The sequence below is a fragment of the Lathamus discolor genome, chromosome 1 (assembly GCF_037157495.1).
Source record: "Lathamus discolor isolate bLatDis1 chromosome 1, bLatDis1.hap1, whole genome shotgun sequence".
NCBI classification, from domain to species: Eukaryota; Metazoa; Chordata; class Aves; order Psittaciformes; family Psittacidae; genus Lathamus; species Lathamus discolor.
Window position 1 is genome coordinate 56,019,947 of NC_088884.1, and position 19,993 is coordinate 56,039,939.

General features: G+C 34.5%; 1 protein-coding gene across 8 annotated transcripts in view; it reads right to left on the reverse strand.

The window, feature by feature from the left end:
* CCDC91 (coiled-coil domain containing 91) overlaps positions 1 to 19,993 on the reverse strand; it is a 562,122-nt gene that overhangs the window by 46,046 nt on the left and 496,083 nt on the right. For all 8 annotated transcript variants that reach the window (XR_010610984.1, XR_010610983.1, XR_010610982.1 and 5 more), the window contains exon 7: positions 9,704 to 9,781. Coding sequence is in view for 5 of the 8 variants with exons in the window: in XM_065672375.1 (XP_065528447.1) it covers positions 9,704 to 9,781 (78 nt within the window). In the remaining 3 variants the exon portion in view is untranslated. The remainder of the gene's footprint in view (positions 1 to 9,703; positions 9,782 to 19,993) is intronic.

A 19,993-nucleotide genomic window follows, 5' to 3' on the forward strand; every position in this document is an offset into this window, starting at 1 on the left:
AGTGTATGAAAGCTGAAGGAAAAAAAAAAAGTCAGACATATTTCCCTGGCTGACAAAACTCCACATCCTCTCGGCACAGTGCAAGATCCCATGGGCCAAGCATGATCTTCACAACCACAAGTCAAGTAAAAGCAGATGGAAATTTTGAGTAATTTGAAACATAAAAGAATGCTCCCCCAGGAAGTTCACACTTAAATATGAAGCAGTAGAAGTTAAAGTGTGGAAAGTCAAAGTACTGAGACAGTAACAAAGATGAAAAGATGATAAAATTAGCAACTCCCTGTGTGTGAGCACATGTGCATGCACACGTGTGTGCATTCACATGCACTTGACTGAACTTTGAAGAATTTCCAGCATCTGGAGGCAAAAAGAGAAATAAAAAAAATTCAAGATATGTGAAAAAATAAATTACTGTTTGAGAAATTATACTCAGGCTTCTTTAAACAATGATGGTATTTTAATGCAGGATTTACTTATGACATGCAAATCTTTTTCCCTAATATTATAAAATATTTATGTCACTTTCCAAATATTCATTGGGCTATTCATACACAATGTAGCAAACTATTTTTAACTACTAATCAAAATAGTGAAGTTTTGAAATTACTACATAAGTTAAAACAGACACATTTTATAAAAAATAGGCCTTTGGCCCAAAGAAAAACAAAGAAAAAATCCATCTTTCAAGCAATCTTTATTTTAGATATCTATTTACTTTATCGAACATAACACACACATTTAATAAATGCTGAATACTTAAAAAAATCCACACCAAACCTAAAACACCAAACAAAAAGTGGGTTTTTTTTTTTTTAAATCTTCTGACAATTTTTGAACTACACTGCTAAATTTTCCACAAACTAGCCTCTTATGCCGAAATCAGTGTTCTTCAGTAATGCTATAGCATGGCAGTGGTTTTCAGCACATGTTCAGAGATTTAAAAGGTAAAAGATGGTGCTTAACATGTTTTAATCAAAGAGTAAAAATACATTTACTGGTGTTTGCAGGGAATATAGCTTGCCATAGGTTTATTTTCAAAAAAACTAATTTCTTCTCAACTACATTTACTTTGATTATTGTTACAAATTCAGGAAATAAAAAACAAAAACAAAACTCTCAGAGAAGTGTAACTTCTGTATGTGAAACTTTATATGCTAAATCCTACTGTGTATAAATTAGAATTGCCACACATTATTGTCAAAAATTATATCTGAGGTATGGCATATTTTTCTGCTTAAACTATTGTGGCAATATTTTTTTCATATAACTGGCAAAAAAAAAAAATAAATCTAAGTCTGATCTTTGGGAAAACAGTAACAGAATGGTCGTTAAGTTGCAATGCTTTTCCTCAGCTTCTTGCCTAACCCAGACGTTGAGTTACTTTATGCACTTTGCTATGCAAACTAACTGGTGACTGTTGAATTGTTATTAAACAGCATAAAGAACTTTCACTTTTCAAGAAAACAGTTATTAGTCACTGGATGGCGTGTAGAGGTTATTAAACTTCTAATTTATTTTCTTATTACTATTTAGAAAATACTATTTAGAAAATAGCACATTTGGAAACAAAAGCCTCCCTTTTCTATCATACACACTACTAATATAGTGTAAATAGTACCAAAGAATCAATCCTGTATTTGACTATTCCAAATGGCTGAGTAAGGAATAAGAGAAAAGCCCCCTACTATGTGGCACAGTATTTCAGAGATAGCTTGTATGTTGTGCCATAAAGAAATCTCCAGACAAAAAAAAAATCTTTCTTTTCTGTACAGAGATTCAGCAGATCAGCCAGTCAAATGGTCCTTTAAAATTCAGAATACATTATTTCTCCCAAGACATAAATCTTTTCAAGTCACTTAAAAGATGATGAGGCACGTCACATAATATCCTGAGGTAGCAATAACTCATTATAAAAATGAGATTTCCCCTTTCAAGAGGAATCTGATGATTTTCAGAACCTTATGGTTTTAAGATACGAGCTCTAATGTATTTTAAAGCTTAGAACATTTTTATTCTCATGAGAAAACTTTTATGCTCAGGACAGATCATAATTGTCAGTACTGCTAGATAAGGCACTTCTATAAAACAGAAGGTCCACTTTTTCTATGAACAGAGAAGTGTCAGAGAACTGGCATCACTAGAAAAATGTATCTTGCCCTTTAAATAATGTCTACATTCTTCATTTGTCATTGAAAATTACATTTAATAAATCATCTGAAGTAAGCAATTAAAAAAATAAAATAGAAGCTAAACTTGACAATTTCCTTTTATTTCATATCTAACATGCAGCTGTTGCCTAGAACATTACTATATTCACTGTGTGTATCCTACATATGCCTGGCTCCAGCTGACTATAAAAATCAAATATGAACATAAAGATGACATAAAACAATGTCTTTACAAGACTGTTAAAAAAAAAAAAAAAGAAAAAAAAAACCCCACGGAGTTAAAAAATGAGGTCACTTTCTTTGACTGCAACTACCATTTAAGGTTTCTTGATGGGGTAAATACAGCAGAGATGCATAATATTCAATTGCAAATTTTAAGATAACCAGATATTTAAATTACTAATTAAACCCCTAATTTACTAATTAACTAAGTTACTAAACTAAAACATACTTTTAGCTACTTGATGATAGGCATCTCTAACTTTTAGTTACATACCTCCTTCAGTACAATGACACTAAAAGTCTTCTGACTAATTGCTACTCTGGGCAACTACTTATGACTGCTGAAACACCACTTTCTTCCTTAATTAATTACACAATTATCATGGTGGGCTGATGTTCCATAAATCTGTGCCCACTGACCTAATATCAAGCTGGCATTTTTGAAGCAGTCTTCTTTTAATAGCTCACTGAATCATTTCAAGTAAGTTTATAGCAGAATGTAGCCTACAGCATCTGTTGCATGAAGTTCACGGGGTAGGATTTCAATATGGGTGCTATTGTTAATTAATTTCTTCTTTCATATAGTGTGCAATGAAGTTCCGTGACACAGGCTGGCAAGGGTCACCCTGTACCCAACAGCCAGTTTCAGGACTGTGATGTCAAGAGGCGTCAGTCTTGTAGATCTGTTTCTACATCCCTATCATACCTGTTGCCTGAGACTACACTTGTCACAAAGGAAGTGGTGGGTTCAGATTTTCAGAATTTCTTTACGTTTATCAACTAGTTCTTATTGCTTCATGGCTTTTTCCCCCATCTCTTTTTTTTGATTTTTAATTCTTCCTCTCCTTCCTCAGCACAACACACTTCCCAAGCCCAAACTACATCTGCCTTTAACCAAAAGTGAGGTTGCCTTTTAGGTCTTCAGTAGAGCCTAATAAACAGTCATCTTTTCAGACAGTTACTAGATCTTCTTTTCCATTTGTAATTTCCTCAGCTTTCAAAACTGCCTCCCAACTTCTTATGTAAGTCACTGTATGAAGGAACAGTTTAAAGAACTGTGGCACTTTAGATAAACAACTACTTAAAGCAGTTTGCTTAAAATTCAAGTACAAAGCCATGCATTAATATAAGAACAAACTGCAGCCACAATAGCAGCTGTATAACCATAGTTACGATCACAGATACATCATTAATTGAACCGATGGCCAAATAAAATTTACACATTTTATTTGCAAATACCTCCAGAATTTACAAAGTTTATGTACTAAATAATCAAAGTATATTTAGATATAATAAATAACAATAGTAAGATCTTTCCTCTGATTCCTGAAAACAAAAAATATCACCACAGCTCCAAGTGATAAGAAAAAGATAGATATACATGGTCTTTTAACATTTCCTTCTACCCCACATCTCATTCTATTTTAGCCGTTACTAAACCAGCTAAAACCCCATTAACTGAGAAAACCAAGAATTAATGTCTACGGTGACATTATTTTACTGTGTTTGGTTCAGTTATAATTCATTTTCAACTTGGCTTATATTCTTAGCTAATCAAAGCTGAAAGCTGTTCAAGGTTTAAGCCTTGGACTTGAATCTATAGCTGTTTTGGCTTATAAAAGAGCATGGTAATAAAAAGTAGCACTGAGAACATTATTATGGTCCAGGAATAAAATACATCATATTTCAACAACTAATCTAGCTTGGTAGTCTCAGTTTCAGTCTAGGAATTTAAGATGACTCAAAGTGACAAGAAGCTAACAGAGTGATATGGAATAGCAAACCTTTGGTCCGTTTACAAAATCTGCCAGGTATCAGAGAGATTCCAGTCTGATGTATAGTTGCATTTTATTCCTTTCAAAAACAAATGAAAGAAATCATATATGGTCCTGTGATCAGGACTAAAACCATTATTGATTCCTGTTAGTAAAGCAGCCTTTACAGTGCAACAAATAACAAGAACTGTAGAATGTGCTAGAACCTTGTAGATCCTTGGAGGCAGAGGTGAGGCAGAACACATTCTGGTTTCTGTACACTATATGGTTTAGTTCTGTGATAAGGTAGTTTAAACACTAGAATTTACTTGGGTGAAATTCTAAGTTCTACTTGCTATTTTGCCACTTGGAAATAATTAATACTCCAAATGCACATTCACATTATAGTCCATCAAACTGTCTTTTGTTTTTTGTTCATTGTTTCTGGAAACACATACAGGCACAATTTTGGAAAGATTTTTAAAGAACAAATTCACATTGTTCACAGGAAAGCTAAGGAGCAGCATGCATGTTCATATTTAACAGTAATTCTATAAAGTGCGGCTGCTCCAAATAACAGGACTTGCAGGATGACAATGACAGCGAAACAAGTCTTACTCTAAAGCTTAAACTACCAGAAACTTTTCAAACTATTCAAGAAATCCTGCTTCTTCCCTCTTTTCCGATTTCTCTCCTAACCCCAAAAAAACCCAGAGAATTAATCCTGCTTTTCCTTCACTAGCCAAAGCCTGGTGGCTTCTGACAGAACAGAGAGTGAAACCCTTCAAGAACATGTTCTGTAAAGTGTCTTCATATCCATTTCGGATAGGATGGGTTATAAAACTGAACTAAATAAATTGATCCAAACCCCTGTTTGAGTTTAAATAAAGAGCTAACATCTTTAAGTTTCAAACATGAAAATAATTTTGGAAGACCCTGAGTTGAAACCAGATCAAAAAATCATATTACTAACTTTATCCATAATCGCCTTGGTATGTCTTGAAGGGAATACACATCTTAATTACCCTAGTATATGCTTTAGCAATGGTCAAAGAATTAAGTAGTCCTGGAATGTAATTGACAGCACACTACACGTATGGTAGGAACACTAGAGAACCGTATCACTGAATAAAGACTAGAGACTGAAAAACTGTATTGTACCCTGTATAAGAAGAAAAGTTTAAAGATCGGAAAATACAAATGATCACAAAAATTTATCCTGTATTTCTACAGACTGTGCTGTGTATAGAGTAGTAGATGCTTTCTAAATTTTGTCCTCATCCTTAGAAAGGCAAAAGTGCAATGTATTGCGGCGTTGCCAAAATCAAAGCACAGACAGTCCAGCACATTTCTAATACAAGCCTATTTGCCCAGCCCTAGTGTCTTTATTCTACTGGCAACCAAAATCACAGCTGCTTGCCCAAAACAATAATTATTGTATGGCTAAAAGCTAGAATTTATGAGAAGCCTTCTTGAATTACAAATTCAAATTATAGACTGTTACTCCCAAACTAATCCAATTCACTAATAGTAGCAAATTCCCAAATGTCTTTCTCTCAACTCATATTTTTAATAGAAGGAAAAAACTAGTAAGAAAAAGAAAAAAAGGGGAGGGGGGGAGGCAAGAGAGCAGGATTTATCATCCCCTCTCATCTCTCCTGAAAACCAGTATAAAAGCAATTCCAATCTGTGCAAAGCCCAGACTTTTAGGTTTGTAGCATTGTTTGAAAATGTTATACAAACTCACTTGAAACATCAGTATGAAACATGCATCATGATGTATCATGATGTATGGGCTGATGCATTACAGTCTGTAATGTTACTTAAAAGCATTGCATCAAACTCCTTGGTCCAAAAGAATATCGTCACTGGTTTCTTTGCCCTGCTCAAGTACCATTATTGTAACTTGATACAAAATGTATTTACACCAAACACCTTCTTTACTTCAAAACTGCTAAGTCAAGATGGCCAGAAGGAGTCATCCTCAAAAATAAAGTTACCTAGTGAAGAGTAAAGTTATTGTACTACTTCAAACATATGAACATACTAAATACCATTAATTTCAGTAACTTTACATAAGCATTTCTATGTTCCATAGCATTAGACAGTCATTCACCTAATTCAGCATTCTGTCTCCAACATTAATTTCTACTACTTTATGGGCAAAACATAATTAACCAATTGTTGAAGGATAAAACAGAGCAGAAGACACCATCAAAACTCTTTCTTGACCCTTTGAAAAGATACACCAACTCAATAAAATATTCTATTTGACTGGTTATGGTATAACTCAGTTATTAGCTAGTACACATACTATATAAATAAAACTAAAAGATTTTTGAAAATATCTTTTTCAACAGAATCCAACTTAACCAGTTTAGCCCAAAATACTGCATATTTTCATGATAGGGCTATTTTCAGGTAAACCTCCAGAAAATTAAAACGTGCATCTACATGCTATGGAACATATATGTTTTTTTTGTTAAGTTGAATTTTCTGAATTGTTTCCACTGACAGTCATACCATGCTACCAAAGCTTAAAACAGAGCTCATGATATGATATTTTACATATTAAGTTAAAAAATATTTCCTGTGGAAAAATATTCTCTTAAGTTATTCTTTACAAAAGGTCAACACAACTGGATGTGTATCAAGGCATGAAGGAACTTTATGGTTTCAGTAACTGTCCTCTTTAGAGTGTGAACTGAATTTTATTCCAGTGTTTCAAAGACATTACGTGAAATACATTTGAATCCAATGCAAGAATAGGGCAAGGTGGTTTTTGCAAAGTGGCATAACAACTTCAGTTTAATTTTCAACATCTTCTGGTATACCGGTAACGATGAACAACTTACAATTTGAAGACTATGCTCAGTCTATCTGGATATCTCAGTTTTATTGGCATGTGAGTTTAAATTACTTATTTTTCAAGCCTTTCAATTATTACAATATTTCACACCATATTTATTGTTTTATAGTGTAAAACACATATAAAAAGAAATTCTAACTGAAAAGGGATGGAGAAATACCTAGTAATTTTTACAATTACTTTTAATAAATCAAGATGCTTTAATCAATAATACAATATTTTTGATAGCCAGATCTTCAGAAGATTAAGACTTGATTAGCTTGATTAAAGACCTTGATTTTATCAGAATTCCATATAAACATTTTTATAGTGGCATCACTGCTGCACATGAGTACTCCAATACTGTAAAAATGACGAGGAATCTCTTCTTTGCCAGCTATCACGTCTTCATGATAAAACCCAATATTGCATTATACTCAAGGCCTGCTTGAATTCTTGTGCAACTCACACATGGACAAGTACAGAAGTCGGCAGTGAAACAGAAGCCCTTGCAACAACTTTTGAATTTATATTTTTATTCCTGTGTCAGGCCTTTCTGAGCTGGTATGCCAACTTGGAAACTTAAGAGCCTAAGCTGGCGTTTTAAAGAGCTGAGAACTTGCCACATTTCAAGAGCTTTTCCTCTTCAGCAGGGATAAACTATGCCTAAAAAAAGATACCCTGATTCTAGACTAACTTATTCTGTAATGAAATCTCTTAAATTTTGCTTTGTTTATTAGAGGGTAACCTTTCAGTTCACAGGTCTGCTATTGATACAAATATTTTTGAAAGACAATCTGAAAGCACCCATGCATTCCATATTTTGCAAATGTGCCTTTTTATGTTCTGGAAAGCTGAAAAAAACCAGCCACCTAACACTGAAAAGTGATAGACAAAACTCTCACTGTACGAAGAGCTGGAAAGGACTTTGCATCTTGAAGTTAATTTCCATAAAAGGAAACATATCTGATTCATGCAAGCTGTCTTTTAGAAGACTAATAATTGCATAAAATAATCTAAGTAAATAAATACCATTAAATAAACACACCTGCCTGTAACCTCATATCCTTTAAAGCTTACATTAGAGGATATTTTATATGGTGAGAAATATAAACAAAATAGATTAAAAATCTTAACTTGTCTGTTTACAGAACTACAAAAATTTCAGAACAAAAGCCTGATTAAACAAGCAGAGGAAAAATTCTTATGTTGCTTGTGGTAAATATCTTCCAATATGACATGATCCCACAAGCACAATTTCCAAGCTCTACATTTACTTTTCTTTACTGTAGTTAATTACCAGGGATAAAAGTTTAAAAATTAACAACATGAAAGAAATTAAACCAAATTAAGTAAACATGAGAAGGAAAACTTGGCCTACACTGAACACTATGCTGATTTTTTATTTGCTTTACCATGTTTTTCAATACAAATTTCATGACTGTGTTGTAGATGGTTTATTTGCTGAAAGAAAGATAAGAATGTGAGATGCTTAAAAACAGCCAAAGTTTTTGAGGGCTTGTGCTACAAAGTGTCTAATGGTCTCAGTTAATGGATTTCCCAGCACATTCGGAAAGGTAATATTCCAAAGACAACCACAATAATTCTAAGGGCTTTGGTATATTCAGATCCTTGAAATTAAATCATTCAGTATTTGACTTCTTGTGTAAGCTTCATTTCTGACGCTGCTGCCATGTTAAAAAAGACGTGTCACAACAACGGTAGGAATTGAGAGGGTTTGGTCTTAAACTTGAGTACTTCGTCTGCCTAGGGATAACTACTGGAAGATCGGTGTGTCCCTTTTACAGCAAATAATTCCCTCAAATACCAGACAGTGATTATCAGAAAGTGTAACCCATTCTAAACAGACAAAAAAAAAAAAAATCTGCTGCAGTAAGTCTGCAAGGAGTAATAATTAGCACTAAATGTAAGAAAAATGTGAGCTTTTGGTTACGAACTTGGCAAGCTTGTATATAGAACTGAAAAAATGGTAACTCTCTTTTTCCTTTGTATGCCAAAAGAAAGGCACTTGCACAAGTCTACAGGTAGGAAGACTCATCTTTGCTGGGAATACAGAAAAGGCAAGTAGTCAACTCTTTTCTGTTGTTGTTCAACCCAGAGTTTCAAGAACTAATTTAGAGGATTTGGGGCTTGAGGGATTCTGGGAATTATTTTCTGGGGCTTATGAACAATGGTGTATATTTTTACACAGCTATTCTGAAACAACCAATGTTAGGCTTTCTATTCAGTCATGCTACGTACAACTTTCCTCGGAGTGGCATCACAAAATTGTAATTGGCTATTGGTATCAGAGAGAATTAGTCACAATTCCAACAGTCATGACTGCAAGAGATACTAATTTGGGCTATGGCCAATCCATTTGATGGGAATAATCTGCATCAGTTCATTTTATTAAGACCCAAGGAATGCAAAATAGGACTGTATTCATTGTAATAAAGATTCTCCTTTCTATGCCTTTTAAACAATTCAGTAGAATTGCTTAGGTGAATTTCCACACTTGAGGTAATTTGGGGATTAATTAAACACTACTTACAAAATCTACTGAAAATGGAAGCCACTTCTGCATATAAATGATATTATTAGTTTAACAGAGTCTTAACTCCTAAAGAAGACTGCCTGTAGTGCCTAATTATTATAAACCATTACAGTGATATTATTTGGAAATTTCATAATCTCAGCAACTGATTTACCTTGAATTCTTCAACAATAATACCCAAGGCTTCATGTCCAGCTTTTCTCATGTCTTCTAACTCCTGCTTATGCTTTTCCTGTACAAAAACATGGAAAGATTATATACAACATAGGCACCTGACATAACTTTAATAAGGAGAGTAAAAACAATTATGTTCATAATTTTTTCCATTTTCCATGAAGAAATGCTCTTGGCTCTTTAGGTATTACATATATGCTCAATTCAAGATGGCCCTAGTATTAAACTTGTTTTATTCCTTTATTTTACTCGATTAGTGCCCAGATAATTCTAAATGGTCCTCCTTTTTTATTTTTTTTATTTTCTTTTTTACTCTGATTTTTCTGGTTTCTTGGTATACCTGTGGATGGCAGGATTTCCAAATCACTCTCCTTGTAAACATTTTTTACTGCCTATATTAACAAAAATGTTGAAAATTACTAGCATTGGATTCATTTTCCTCAGAAGAGCACACCCTTCGCCTATTCATTACATAGCTGCTTTTAAATCTTTTTGATTTATTGTTTATCCTTAAGAGTCCCAGGAAAGTATTCTTGTATGAGACATCCTGAATACATTTTTCAAATACAGCTCTGTTTACTTTAATTCACAGTATTGTATAAAAATAACATGGATCGGAACATTCTAATAATTTGCCTTTTCTTAAAACTGCTTGCCTGTGGTTTGCTATGTAAGTCTGCAATTTGAACACCTCATTAGATTCTCATCAGCATTTCAGACTTATCAACGAATAGCACCACTTTTTCAAATCATCAGTTAGTAAGAAGATGAAAAACTTTCCCTCCTCCCTCACTCTTTTGCTTCAGGGATTTGTTCTTTGATAAGCTAGTAACAGGTCATGGGTGCTTTAAATCACCTTGGAAAACTGCTGCAGAAAGCAGAAGGACATTCATCACAAACATCAGTTTGCAGTGATTACTGGGCAAAAATCATACAGAGCTTTCACTACATATTTATTGCTTTTTGGACGGCATTCAAGCTAAAAATTAATTAATACAATTCTATGTTTTCCAAGATCAGTATATTTGAACAAGAAAAACCTAGTGTCTAACAAATCATGTTCACTTTAATTATGGAAGGTCATGCAATATCATTAAAAATAAATTAATCTGTCTGTAACTCTATATTTGATTAGTGGTTTCTGCTCTGCCATTCAGTTCCTTTCTCCTGAAAGGGCTTTAGAAAAAACGTTTGAAATGATAGCTATAAAAACTTCATATCGTTAGCCCAAATATGAGTTCTTGATTAGAACTGATTTTTTCTTGTGAAGCCCTGAAAGATTCATAGAATGACAGAATAGTAGAATCAACTAGGTTAAAAAAAATGTTAAGATCATCAAGTCCAACCATTACCCCAGGACTGCCAAGACTATCACTAAACCATGTCACTAAGGGCCTTGTCCACACAGGTTTTGAACGCTTCCAGGGACAGTGATACCACCACTTTCCCTGGGCAGCCTTTTCCAGTATCTGATTACCCTCTCTGTGAAGAAATTGTTCCTAATACCCAGTCTAAGCCTCCCTTGATGTAGCTTGGGGCCATTACCTCTTGTCCTATCACTTGTTACTTGGGAGAAGATGCCAGCCACCTCCTCGCTCCATCCTCCTTTCAGGCAGTTGCAGAGAGAGGTAAAGCTCCCCCGAGTCTTCCCTTCTTCAGACTAAACAACTCCAGTTCCCTCAGCTGTTCCCAATCAGACTTGTGCTCCAGGCCCTTCACCAGCTTTGTTGCCCTCCTCTGGACCCCTGCCAGCAACTCAATCTCTCACTTGTATTTTGGGGTCAATTGATATTTGCTTTTTAAATTTTGCATTATTATTGATAAACCTATTTTGAAAAAAAAAAAGTCAGGAAAAACATGCTAATAAGATAGAAAGATTTGTACAGCTTTGTGTTAACTTACTATGACACCTGTTAAGAGTCTCATACTATATATAACATGAAAGCCAGTTATCCGAGTTGATGCTGGCTGCCTATCTTCTCTAAGGCTGTGATATCTTCAGAATTAGCCGCAAGTCTGAGCTGACACCTTAGAAAGTGATGTACTCATTTCTGTACTAATGCAAAAAGGCAAATTGTAATTCCCTGCAGGCAACTCAATTAGGAGACAAATTTCAAATCCATCTTACACACATTTGTTGTATATAATTACAGCATTAAGAGTCTTTATATTGGACTCAATTCTTCCATTACATCAAGATTTTCTTAGCTACAAAAATTATCAGCTCTTTCTTTCAAAGAATCAAAAAAAAAATAATAAATAACAGTATCAAAATGATTCTGTTAAGAAACTGGTAGTTTCTCATTTGAAGAAACATAGTTCCTCCAACAAACCAAAGTACTAGGAAAAAACTGAATCACTGAATACAACAGAACTAAAATACTGAAAATTTAAGTTAAACATAATGAGAACCAGTCCATAATGGCTAATTAATATACACACTAGAGTGTGCTGTTGTATATAAAATACAGATAGGTCACTATTTCTATTTTCATTAAACAGGAATGTGAGCTCTCCAAAACACTAAGACACTGGAGTGTGTCCAGGTCTATAGGAAAGTAGGTATTTTCATTATGGTCATATAACCAACATCCTAGTGAAAGCTGAGAACTAGTACAGCTGAGAACTGAAAGATAAGGACAAATATTTTTAGAGGAAGTAAAGAAAGATTTCAGATTTCCCTATATAACCAAAACAACATGATGTCTGAATATCTTAAGCTTTCCATAGGAATCAAGGAGATATTACAATTTATTTTATACGAGTAAATGTCATTGCTGGAATAGACAACAAAAGTAAAGCACATAGTGATATAGTGAAAAAATTTTCATGAGCCACATTGGTGTGCTATCAGCAGTGTTCTCAGCCTGAAGTTGAAAACACAGCCCTGCATCAGCTATTAAGAAGGAGAAAAATAGCAATTACAGCTGAACCCAGGACAGCAGCTTCCTAATATAGTGATGAGGACATTTCCTGCCAAGTTAGAACTGAGCTGATACAGAGCTGAGTGAGTGTGAACGGACCAGTCTGCTCGACGACTTTATGACTGATTGAATGTGAAAAACTATGCTAAGGAAATAGTCTAGAAGAGCCTACACATGCAAAAAAAAAAAAAAAAACCAACAAAAAAAAAAAAAAAAAGAAAGAAAAAGGAAACATACTTACAGCTCCTATACCACATGTAACTAAACTCTTCAAGTATTTGCAGTGTATAACATGGATCTCCAGCCTGTCATGTTTAAGACATTAATATTGTGTGAAGAACAAAAACTCTCCACTGAGGAGAAACTCTGCACTGATGAGGACATTAAGCACAAAAAACAAGACCTAACACACATGCGGAACAATCTCTTAATAATAAGTGTTCTTGGTATTAATATATATTTTGCTATCAAAACCGTATTACGGTAAATGCCGCAGTACATTTGGTATAGAAAGCATTTTCTGACTGCCTACAGGGTTTTAAATCATGATGTAAATAGTTACTTCTTTAGGACAGAGCTACAACCATCTCCTGCTACTGATGTTTACCTACTTGCCCACATAATCCTAATGATGGGACATTATAGCAAGAGAAAGCAAAGAATAAAGAGCAAACAGGAGAACAATCCCAATGAAGCTGACAAAAGAGAATGCTTTTGTTATGCAACACAGTAAGCATGAAAGGAATTCTTCTCTTCTTTAGGACATCCTTAGGTCTTTTATCTCAAGAGCATCAGTCTAAATTTAAATCCCATCACTGTTCCTAAAGAACAGAATATTAACTTGGAAAGGGTTGCCAGCTGTCATCAACAGCTAGGGATACTGAAGCCATTTATAGTACCCCAGACAATGTTATATATGACATATTTAAAAATATATTAGCATTTATGTATTACTCTAATATACTGTATCACTACATAGAAATATGCATGAAAAAAACTACACAAGAAAAGTTTTTCTTCTTTTTTAGATAGGAAACTGATCTGCAGAATGTAAAGGGACAAAAGCAAGCTTCTCTTGACTTTTTTTCAAGAGAAACAAACACTTGTCAGTTAGACTGAATTGCCCAACTCAGAACGCAAACTGCATCTGCAACCTACTGCAACATTATCCTTGCATTCAAAGAACTGCTATTGAATTGTAAACTTCTAGATTAAGTTGTTAGTTATTTGTTTTACTTACCTGACTAATAAATAATCTAAGCATGTAGGAAAAAATAAATTCAAATCCAAACAAACAAACAAACAAACAAAAAACCTGCACAAAACCCCCACACAGACAAAAATCCCTAAACCAAACTAAAAACAATCGAAAGAGACACAAGCTACACCTTTGCCAGAGACAACAAAAAAGTACAGTGAGAAAGCAGGACAACTAACTTCTCCCTTATTTTAAGACACAACAGAACAACTAGTTTCTGAAGGAAAAGGTTTGAAGTCTCAGAAAAAATCCAAGAAGGAATTCTAGGAATTTCCAAGAAAATTGCTAGAAAGAAGCATCTCCCACAGTTCAGAAAAAGCTTCCCAAATCACAGATACACAGATTTTATACAAAGTCCTTCTCACTTCTTGTTGCGTATCTTAGGAAAGCAGTCATGTAGTCTGAATGACTACATTTTGCTTACTGTAAAACCTCACACAGAACATAAACGTATATTTAAAACCACCAAAAAAGTTATATTCCATACAATAGTAATTTAAGTTTACAGTAACTGATATTCTGATTAGTTAAACACTTGAAATACTACGTTAATCATATTTTTGGTTCAGGCATTCCTGACCCTGCCCTTGATTGCTAAAGTCTTTTTGCTGGCAGTGAGGTAGGCCAGATTGGAGTTAAATATTCCAAATAATTCAGCCTGGGGAGTATCCTCTGGATTTGAGTTGTGACTTTAGTGACTGGGAGTGGGCTATTTTTTTTTCTCAGTTTATGACCAAAGTATTAAATCACAAAAAAATCACATAATCATTCAGGTTGGAAGGGACTGCTGGAGGTCATCCTAGTTGAACCTCCTGCTGAAATCAAAATCAACAGTGAATTCAGACCAGATTGCTCAGATTCTTGTCCAGTCAGACCCTGAAAACCTCCAAGGATAGAGATTTCACAATCTCAGTGGCTAAAACATCCCAATGCTTAACTTCATCCCAAAAGTATTTTTTTCCCTAAAAACTAAACTAAAGTACAGCTAAACTGTAACTTCCCATGTTTGAATTTATCACCATTTCCATTTGTCCTCCTTCAATGCATCTTTGCAGAACTTGTCTAGCTCTATTTTTCTGACAACTTTGTAGGCACTGAACATTTGCTATTACGTTCTCCCTAAGCCTTCTTTTCTCCAGATTGATGTCAAGATACACATGTCCACTGCATTCCTCTCATCCATAAGCTAGGTCTTTCATCACAGAAAGCAATCAGGGTGGTCAGGTATAATTTATCCTTTTGGTGAATCCATGTTGGCTATTTCCAGTCACCTTCTTCACTTTCTTCGGGGCACATGAAAACCATGTGCCCAGAAATGGCTGCCAAGAGGACTTGTGCCATTTTCCCAAGGACCAAAAGGCTAGCATGCCTGCATCCTTACATTATCCTTCTCTTTTTCCAAGAATCAGACTTTCCTCAGCTTCCAGGTTGACACAGAACTCTCTCCTGGTGACAGACAGCTCTCTGATCACCCAACTAAACCAGTCAGCTCTTCTGAATTGTGGTGTGAAGCTGCTTGTTTCTATAAATGACAGCATCACCTTTTCTTCTTCCTTGCCTTTCTAATGAGCTAATATTCATCATCCATACTAGATATCCAGCCACCCAACACAAGATAGTCTTGCTTCCCCCTCTTTTGCAAGCAACAGGTAGGATGAACAAAAAGATGACAGTATTATGTTCTTAATTCTGTGTTTAAGAACTTTGGCCTGATTAGCAAAGATGCTGATAAATTGATGACAGACAACTAGAGGTTAAGTTCCAGTAGCACAGTATCTGTAACAAAGAACAAACAAAACCCCCACTCCTCCTGCCTTCACACAAAAGCCCCCTCAAACTTTGGAGTCTAGATACAGACCTACACATCTAAAGAGCATTGCCATGTGTAAACTGTAGCATGCACTATTTATTCTCTATTTTACTTACTGCGAAAGACTGACGTCATTGAACTAAAAGCAAAAATACTTACAGAGAAGAAACATTACAGTTCTGGTGCTGGGGTGGATGGAAAATCTAAACAGTCTATTAGTAGGATGATCTATTCCTTATCCACCAATTCCTCTCCTCTAAGAAGTCTTTTACGTCAGCAAGAATCATCTTCAATTAAGCTAGAACACTTCAGATGTAACATTCTGGAAAAGTCAGCAATGTTTGATATCACCTTAAGTTACTTACACATAATGAAAAGCTATGTTGGGATTTAATTTTGTTGTTGTTTCATTTGTATTTTTTAAAATCTAATTGCAAATTGAAAAACACATAGACCTGCTAAATTTCAAAAATTACAGATCATTAAGCTATGTCATCTAATCAGTTTCTAAAAAAATGGTTCAATAGTATAAACTGACCACAAAAGGCAAATGGATTCATACAGATAAATATTCAAAGTTCTAAATCTATAGTGAAACCAACAAAAATAGACCTATACCTGTGCTTTTCTAAAGAAACCCACAAAGGAAGAAAACTCAGTATTTTTGGCTGTTTTTTGGAGACAGCAGGGGTGGGTTGGTTGGTTGGGGATTTTTTTTTTTTTTTTTTTGAGGGTTTTTTCTTGTTTGGGAGCTTTTTGAGGTTTTTTTTACTATTTGTTTTGTCCATTCACTTTCTGATCTAGATGATCAACACTTAAAAAAAGAAATTATGAGAAGTATTCTTTGAGAAACCAACCATGAACTTTGTAACAGGGTCAGTTTTTTTGGATGCAAAAGAAGAGAGCACTAATTGAAATATGAAACATGAAGTTGGGGACAATGTTAGAAAAAAAAATATTTAAGTCAAATCTGTCCTTCAGCTGAAACTTCTATTTTCTTCAGCTGAAGCTGTACGTGGATATGCAAAGAACATTCCCGCTATAGAAAGTCATCAACAAGGAAGGAACTGAAAAAAAGAAACTTGCTAACAACTTCTCTCCTGCCCAAATGACAGAGACTCAATATACATGAAATTTAATTTTTGTCTTCTTTGAGTCTTTCCTTTTCCCTTTGTCTGAAAACTGCACAGCAGCCCAAGAGTTGCATGTGCACACCTTTGAGGCAGTGACTGATTTTTCCATCTAACACTCATTCACTCTCAAAATCTTTTTGAATTTGCCATTAATTTGTTTCTAGAATACATTATTCCCTTCTTCACCCCTCCTCTTCCCTGTAATGATGTTAAAACCATAGTTCTCATCTTTCAACTTTTTTCTCTGGACAACAGTTACTCCACAGCTCCTTTTCTTTTAATCTGTTCAACATGTTGCAGTAAAAAAAAAAAACAAAAAAAAACCAAAAAAACCCAAACCAAACAAAAAAAAAAACCCCAAGAACAAGAAAACAACAACAACTAAACAAAAACAAACAGCAAAAACCCCACAGGAGAGGATGGGAAGAATCAACAGAGATCACACTTTTTTCCCCACAAAATCAAGACTAGAACAAAATAGTAACAGTATATACCTTCCTGTTGCTGAAAATATGAGAGGGAGAAGCAAATGAATTCTAAATTGAACACAAATATCACTTCCTCTAAGTCTACAAACTAAGACCATACATATGCCACTCCTTGGAGAGTCCCTCAGTTCTTTTCTACAAGCCAGTTGGCAGGGGTGCAGAAACAAACTCACACTCTCTTTGTTGTATAAGACAAATTAAAATGTAAATAGTTTTTTTAAAGGCTGTAGCACTAGGACTGAATTTGACTGAAAGCCGCAGCTATATTTTAACTTTGTTTGAAACTTCTTGGAATCGTACACTACGTCAGACCTCCCATAAATTGGCTAATCCAAATGAGAAAAATCATGATTAAGACACGTTCTTGTTCTGAGCAGCTCGACTCTTCAAAGAGGCACAAACATTGCTTACAGTAAGGCTCTTGGCTGAAAGTTTTTTCAAGAAGTGAAAGCAAATCCTGCTGGAAAATAGCCTTCCTCAACTGGATACATACAGGTTTATTAAGCATATGTAAAAGGTATTTAAAGGACTGGAGGCCACATTAGAAAGCTAAAGTAATGCATCAGAGATTAAAACCACAACATATCAGAAAAACTAATAAAGAATTGATTCTTCCTTAAATAAATACTGTTGGATTTCTGTTGTGCAATGGAAGATTCATCAGCTGTGGCAGTGATTGGTACATGATAAGATAATTTAATTGGTGGTGACAGAATTGAAGTGTGTTGAAAATTTATTAAATACTGTCACAGAAGTTGCAACATGTTTCAAAGAGTTGCTATTTTTATTTATTAAACATTCAGTTCTCAAAAGAATGTGCAAGCAAGGACAAACAACCTCGATGCAAGAAGGGTGGCAAGTGCCACACATGAGAATCATCTCATAAAAGTATTGTGCAAAATATGAGAAATCTTCAGACTACTTCTGTAGTCATTGTTACAGAATAGCCACAATCTCCTCCTTCTCCCTGCATGTGAGAGGTCTAAGGCATTTTTAGCTGAATCATAAGGCCCTGAATATTTTCCCTCTTTTAACACTGTCACCGTATTTTTATTAAATAACAGTATAGGATATCTAAGACCTGCTTAAACTAGCTTAAAACAATAACATATTGGAACCAAAATATTATCTGTCTAGAAATATATTTTAGCAATAGGTTTATTTTTAAGGAACAGCATAGGACTAGTAAAGTCTGTTTTATCTCAATATCCTTTGGGTTTCAGAACAGATGTTCTAGTTTTCATTAGTATCAGTTTTCTTTAAATGATAAAACTTTCGCCAAGAAAAGTAAAAAAGAGTTCTCAGTAGTTTAAGTACATGATTATTTTAAATGTCACATGCTGTTCTGGACCTTTTAAGTCTTTGATGAGGAAACAAATGATGCAAGTCTCAGCAGCAAAACTTTTTTTTTATTTGGCTGAGGTTTTTTTACAGTAACAGTCAAGTAACTAAAAGTAATTAGTGTCACTCCGGTGAGCAGAATCAAAGACAATCAGTGTCATATTATACACTAGAAAACTGTGCTGACCTTATAAACACATTTTATTTCAAACTGAAAAAAAAAGAGGGAACAGCAATCTAGTTATGTTGCTCTATAATTACAGCTTTTACCTTCCCTTATCCCCTCCATCCCTCAAACATTATTTTATCCCTTAAAGTTTCTCCTAATCAGATGGTAGTTTTCAAAGCCTTGCTGATATAAAGTTGCTATATTTATATTCTATTGTGAACACTGCAATAACTAATATGTTACCGCTGTAACTGCTTTCCCACTATCAGGAAATATATCAGAATGACCTGTTACACACCTTTCCATTAGCTTACAACACTAGCTATTTGTTGAAATTAAGATGCTATGCGTTTTGCCTACGTATGAAATTTGGGCAGTTTACTCAAGCAAAAAAATGCCTACATCTTAAAGAACATAAATTAGTCAATGCATTCAAATAAATCTAGGATATACTGGCATAAGACAGGTAAGGCCAGTTAAAAGCAGTCAGGACAGGAATGTTGGTGACAAAAAAATATTTTTACTTCCACGTACACACTAGAAAAATGAAAGTCGTCTAAGCACCATTTCTGGCACACCCTTAAAATCAGAGAGCCAAAGGAGGCACAGAACTATAAAAGAATAAATTCTAGGCACACTACATGACTGTAACTGAATACTACACTACAAAGCAAGTTAGACATTGAAAGCTGCTAAGTAACAGCACAACAGTGTAATAGAGGTATGCTTGAATACAGCATGTTTTTAAAACAAAATTAGCATGTCATATTTAACCTTCTAATCAATCATTCTGAAACAAGACAATAAATTCATTAAAAAAGATTTTAAGAAGAAAACATAAATGCAAGGGACCACAATCTTTTCCTTCTTTTTCTTTTTTCTTAGGGGGAAAAAATAAATAAATAAATAAATAAAAAGAAGTTATTTTTCCTCATACTGTGGAAAAATGATTTAGAGGAAAGATGACATCAAAACTGGGGGAAAAACAGGCAAAAAAGATAAACAGCCGTGAAATTATTAATAAAATAGAGACTGAATAAGAAGGAGTGTCTGAAACAAGAGTACATAGAGTAACATTAAAAAAAATTTAAAAGGTGAAGAAATAAACGTGAGGTATTTGGCACACACTTGAAAAAGAGGTGGGCAA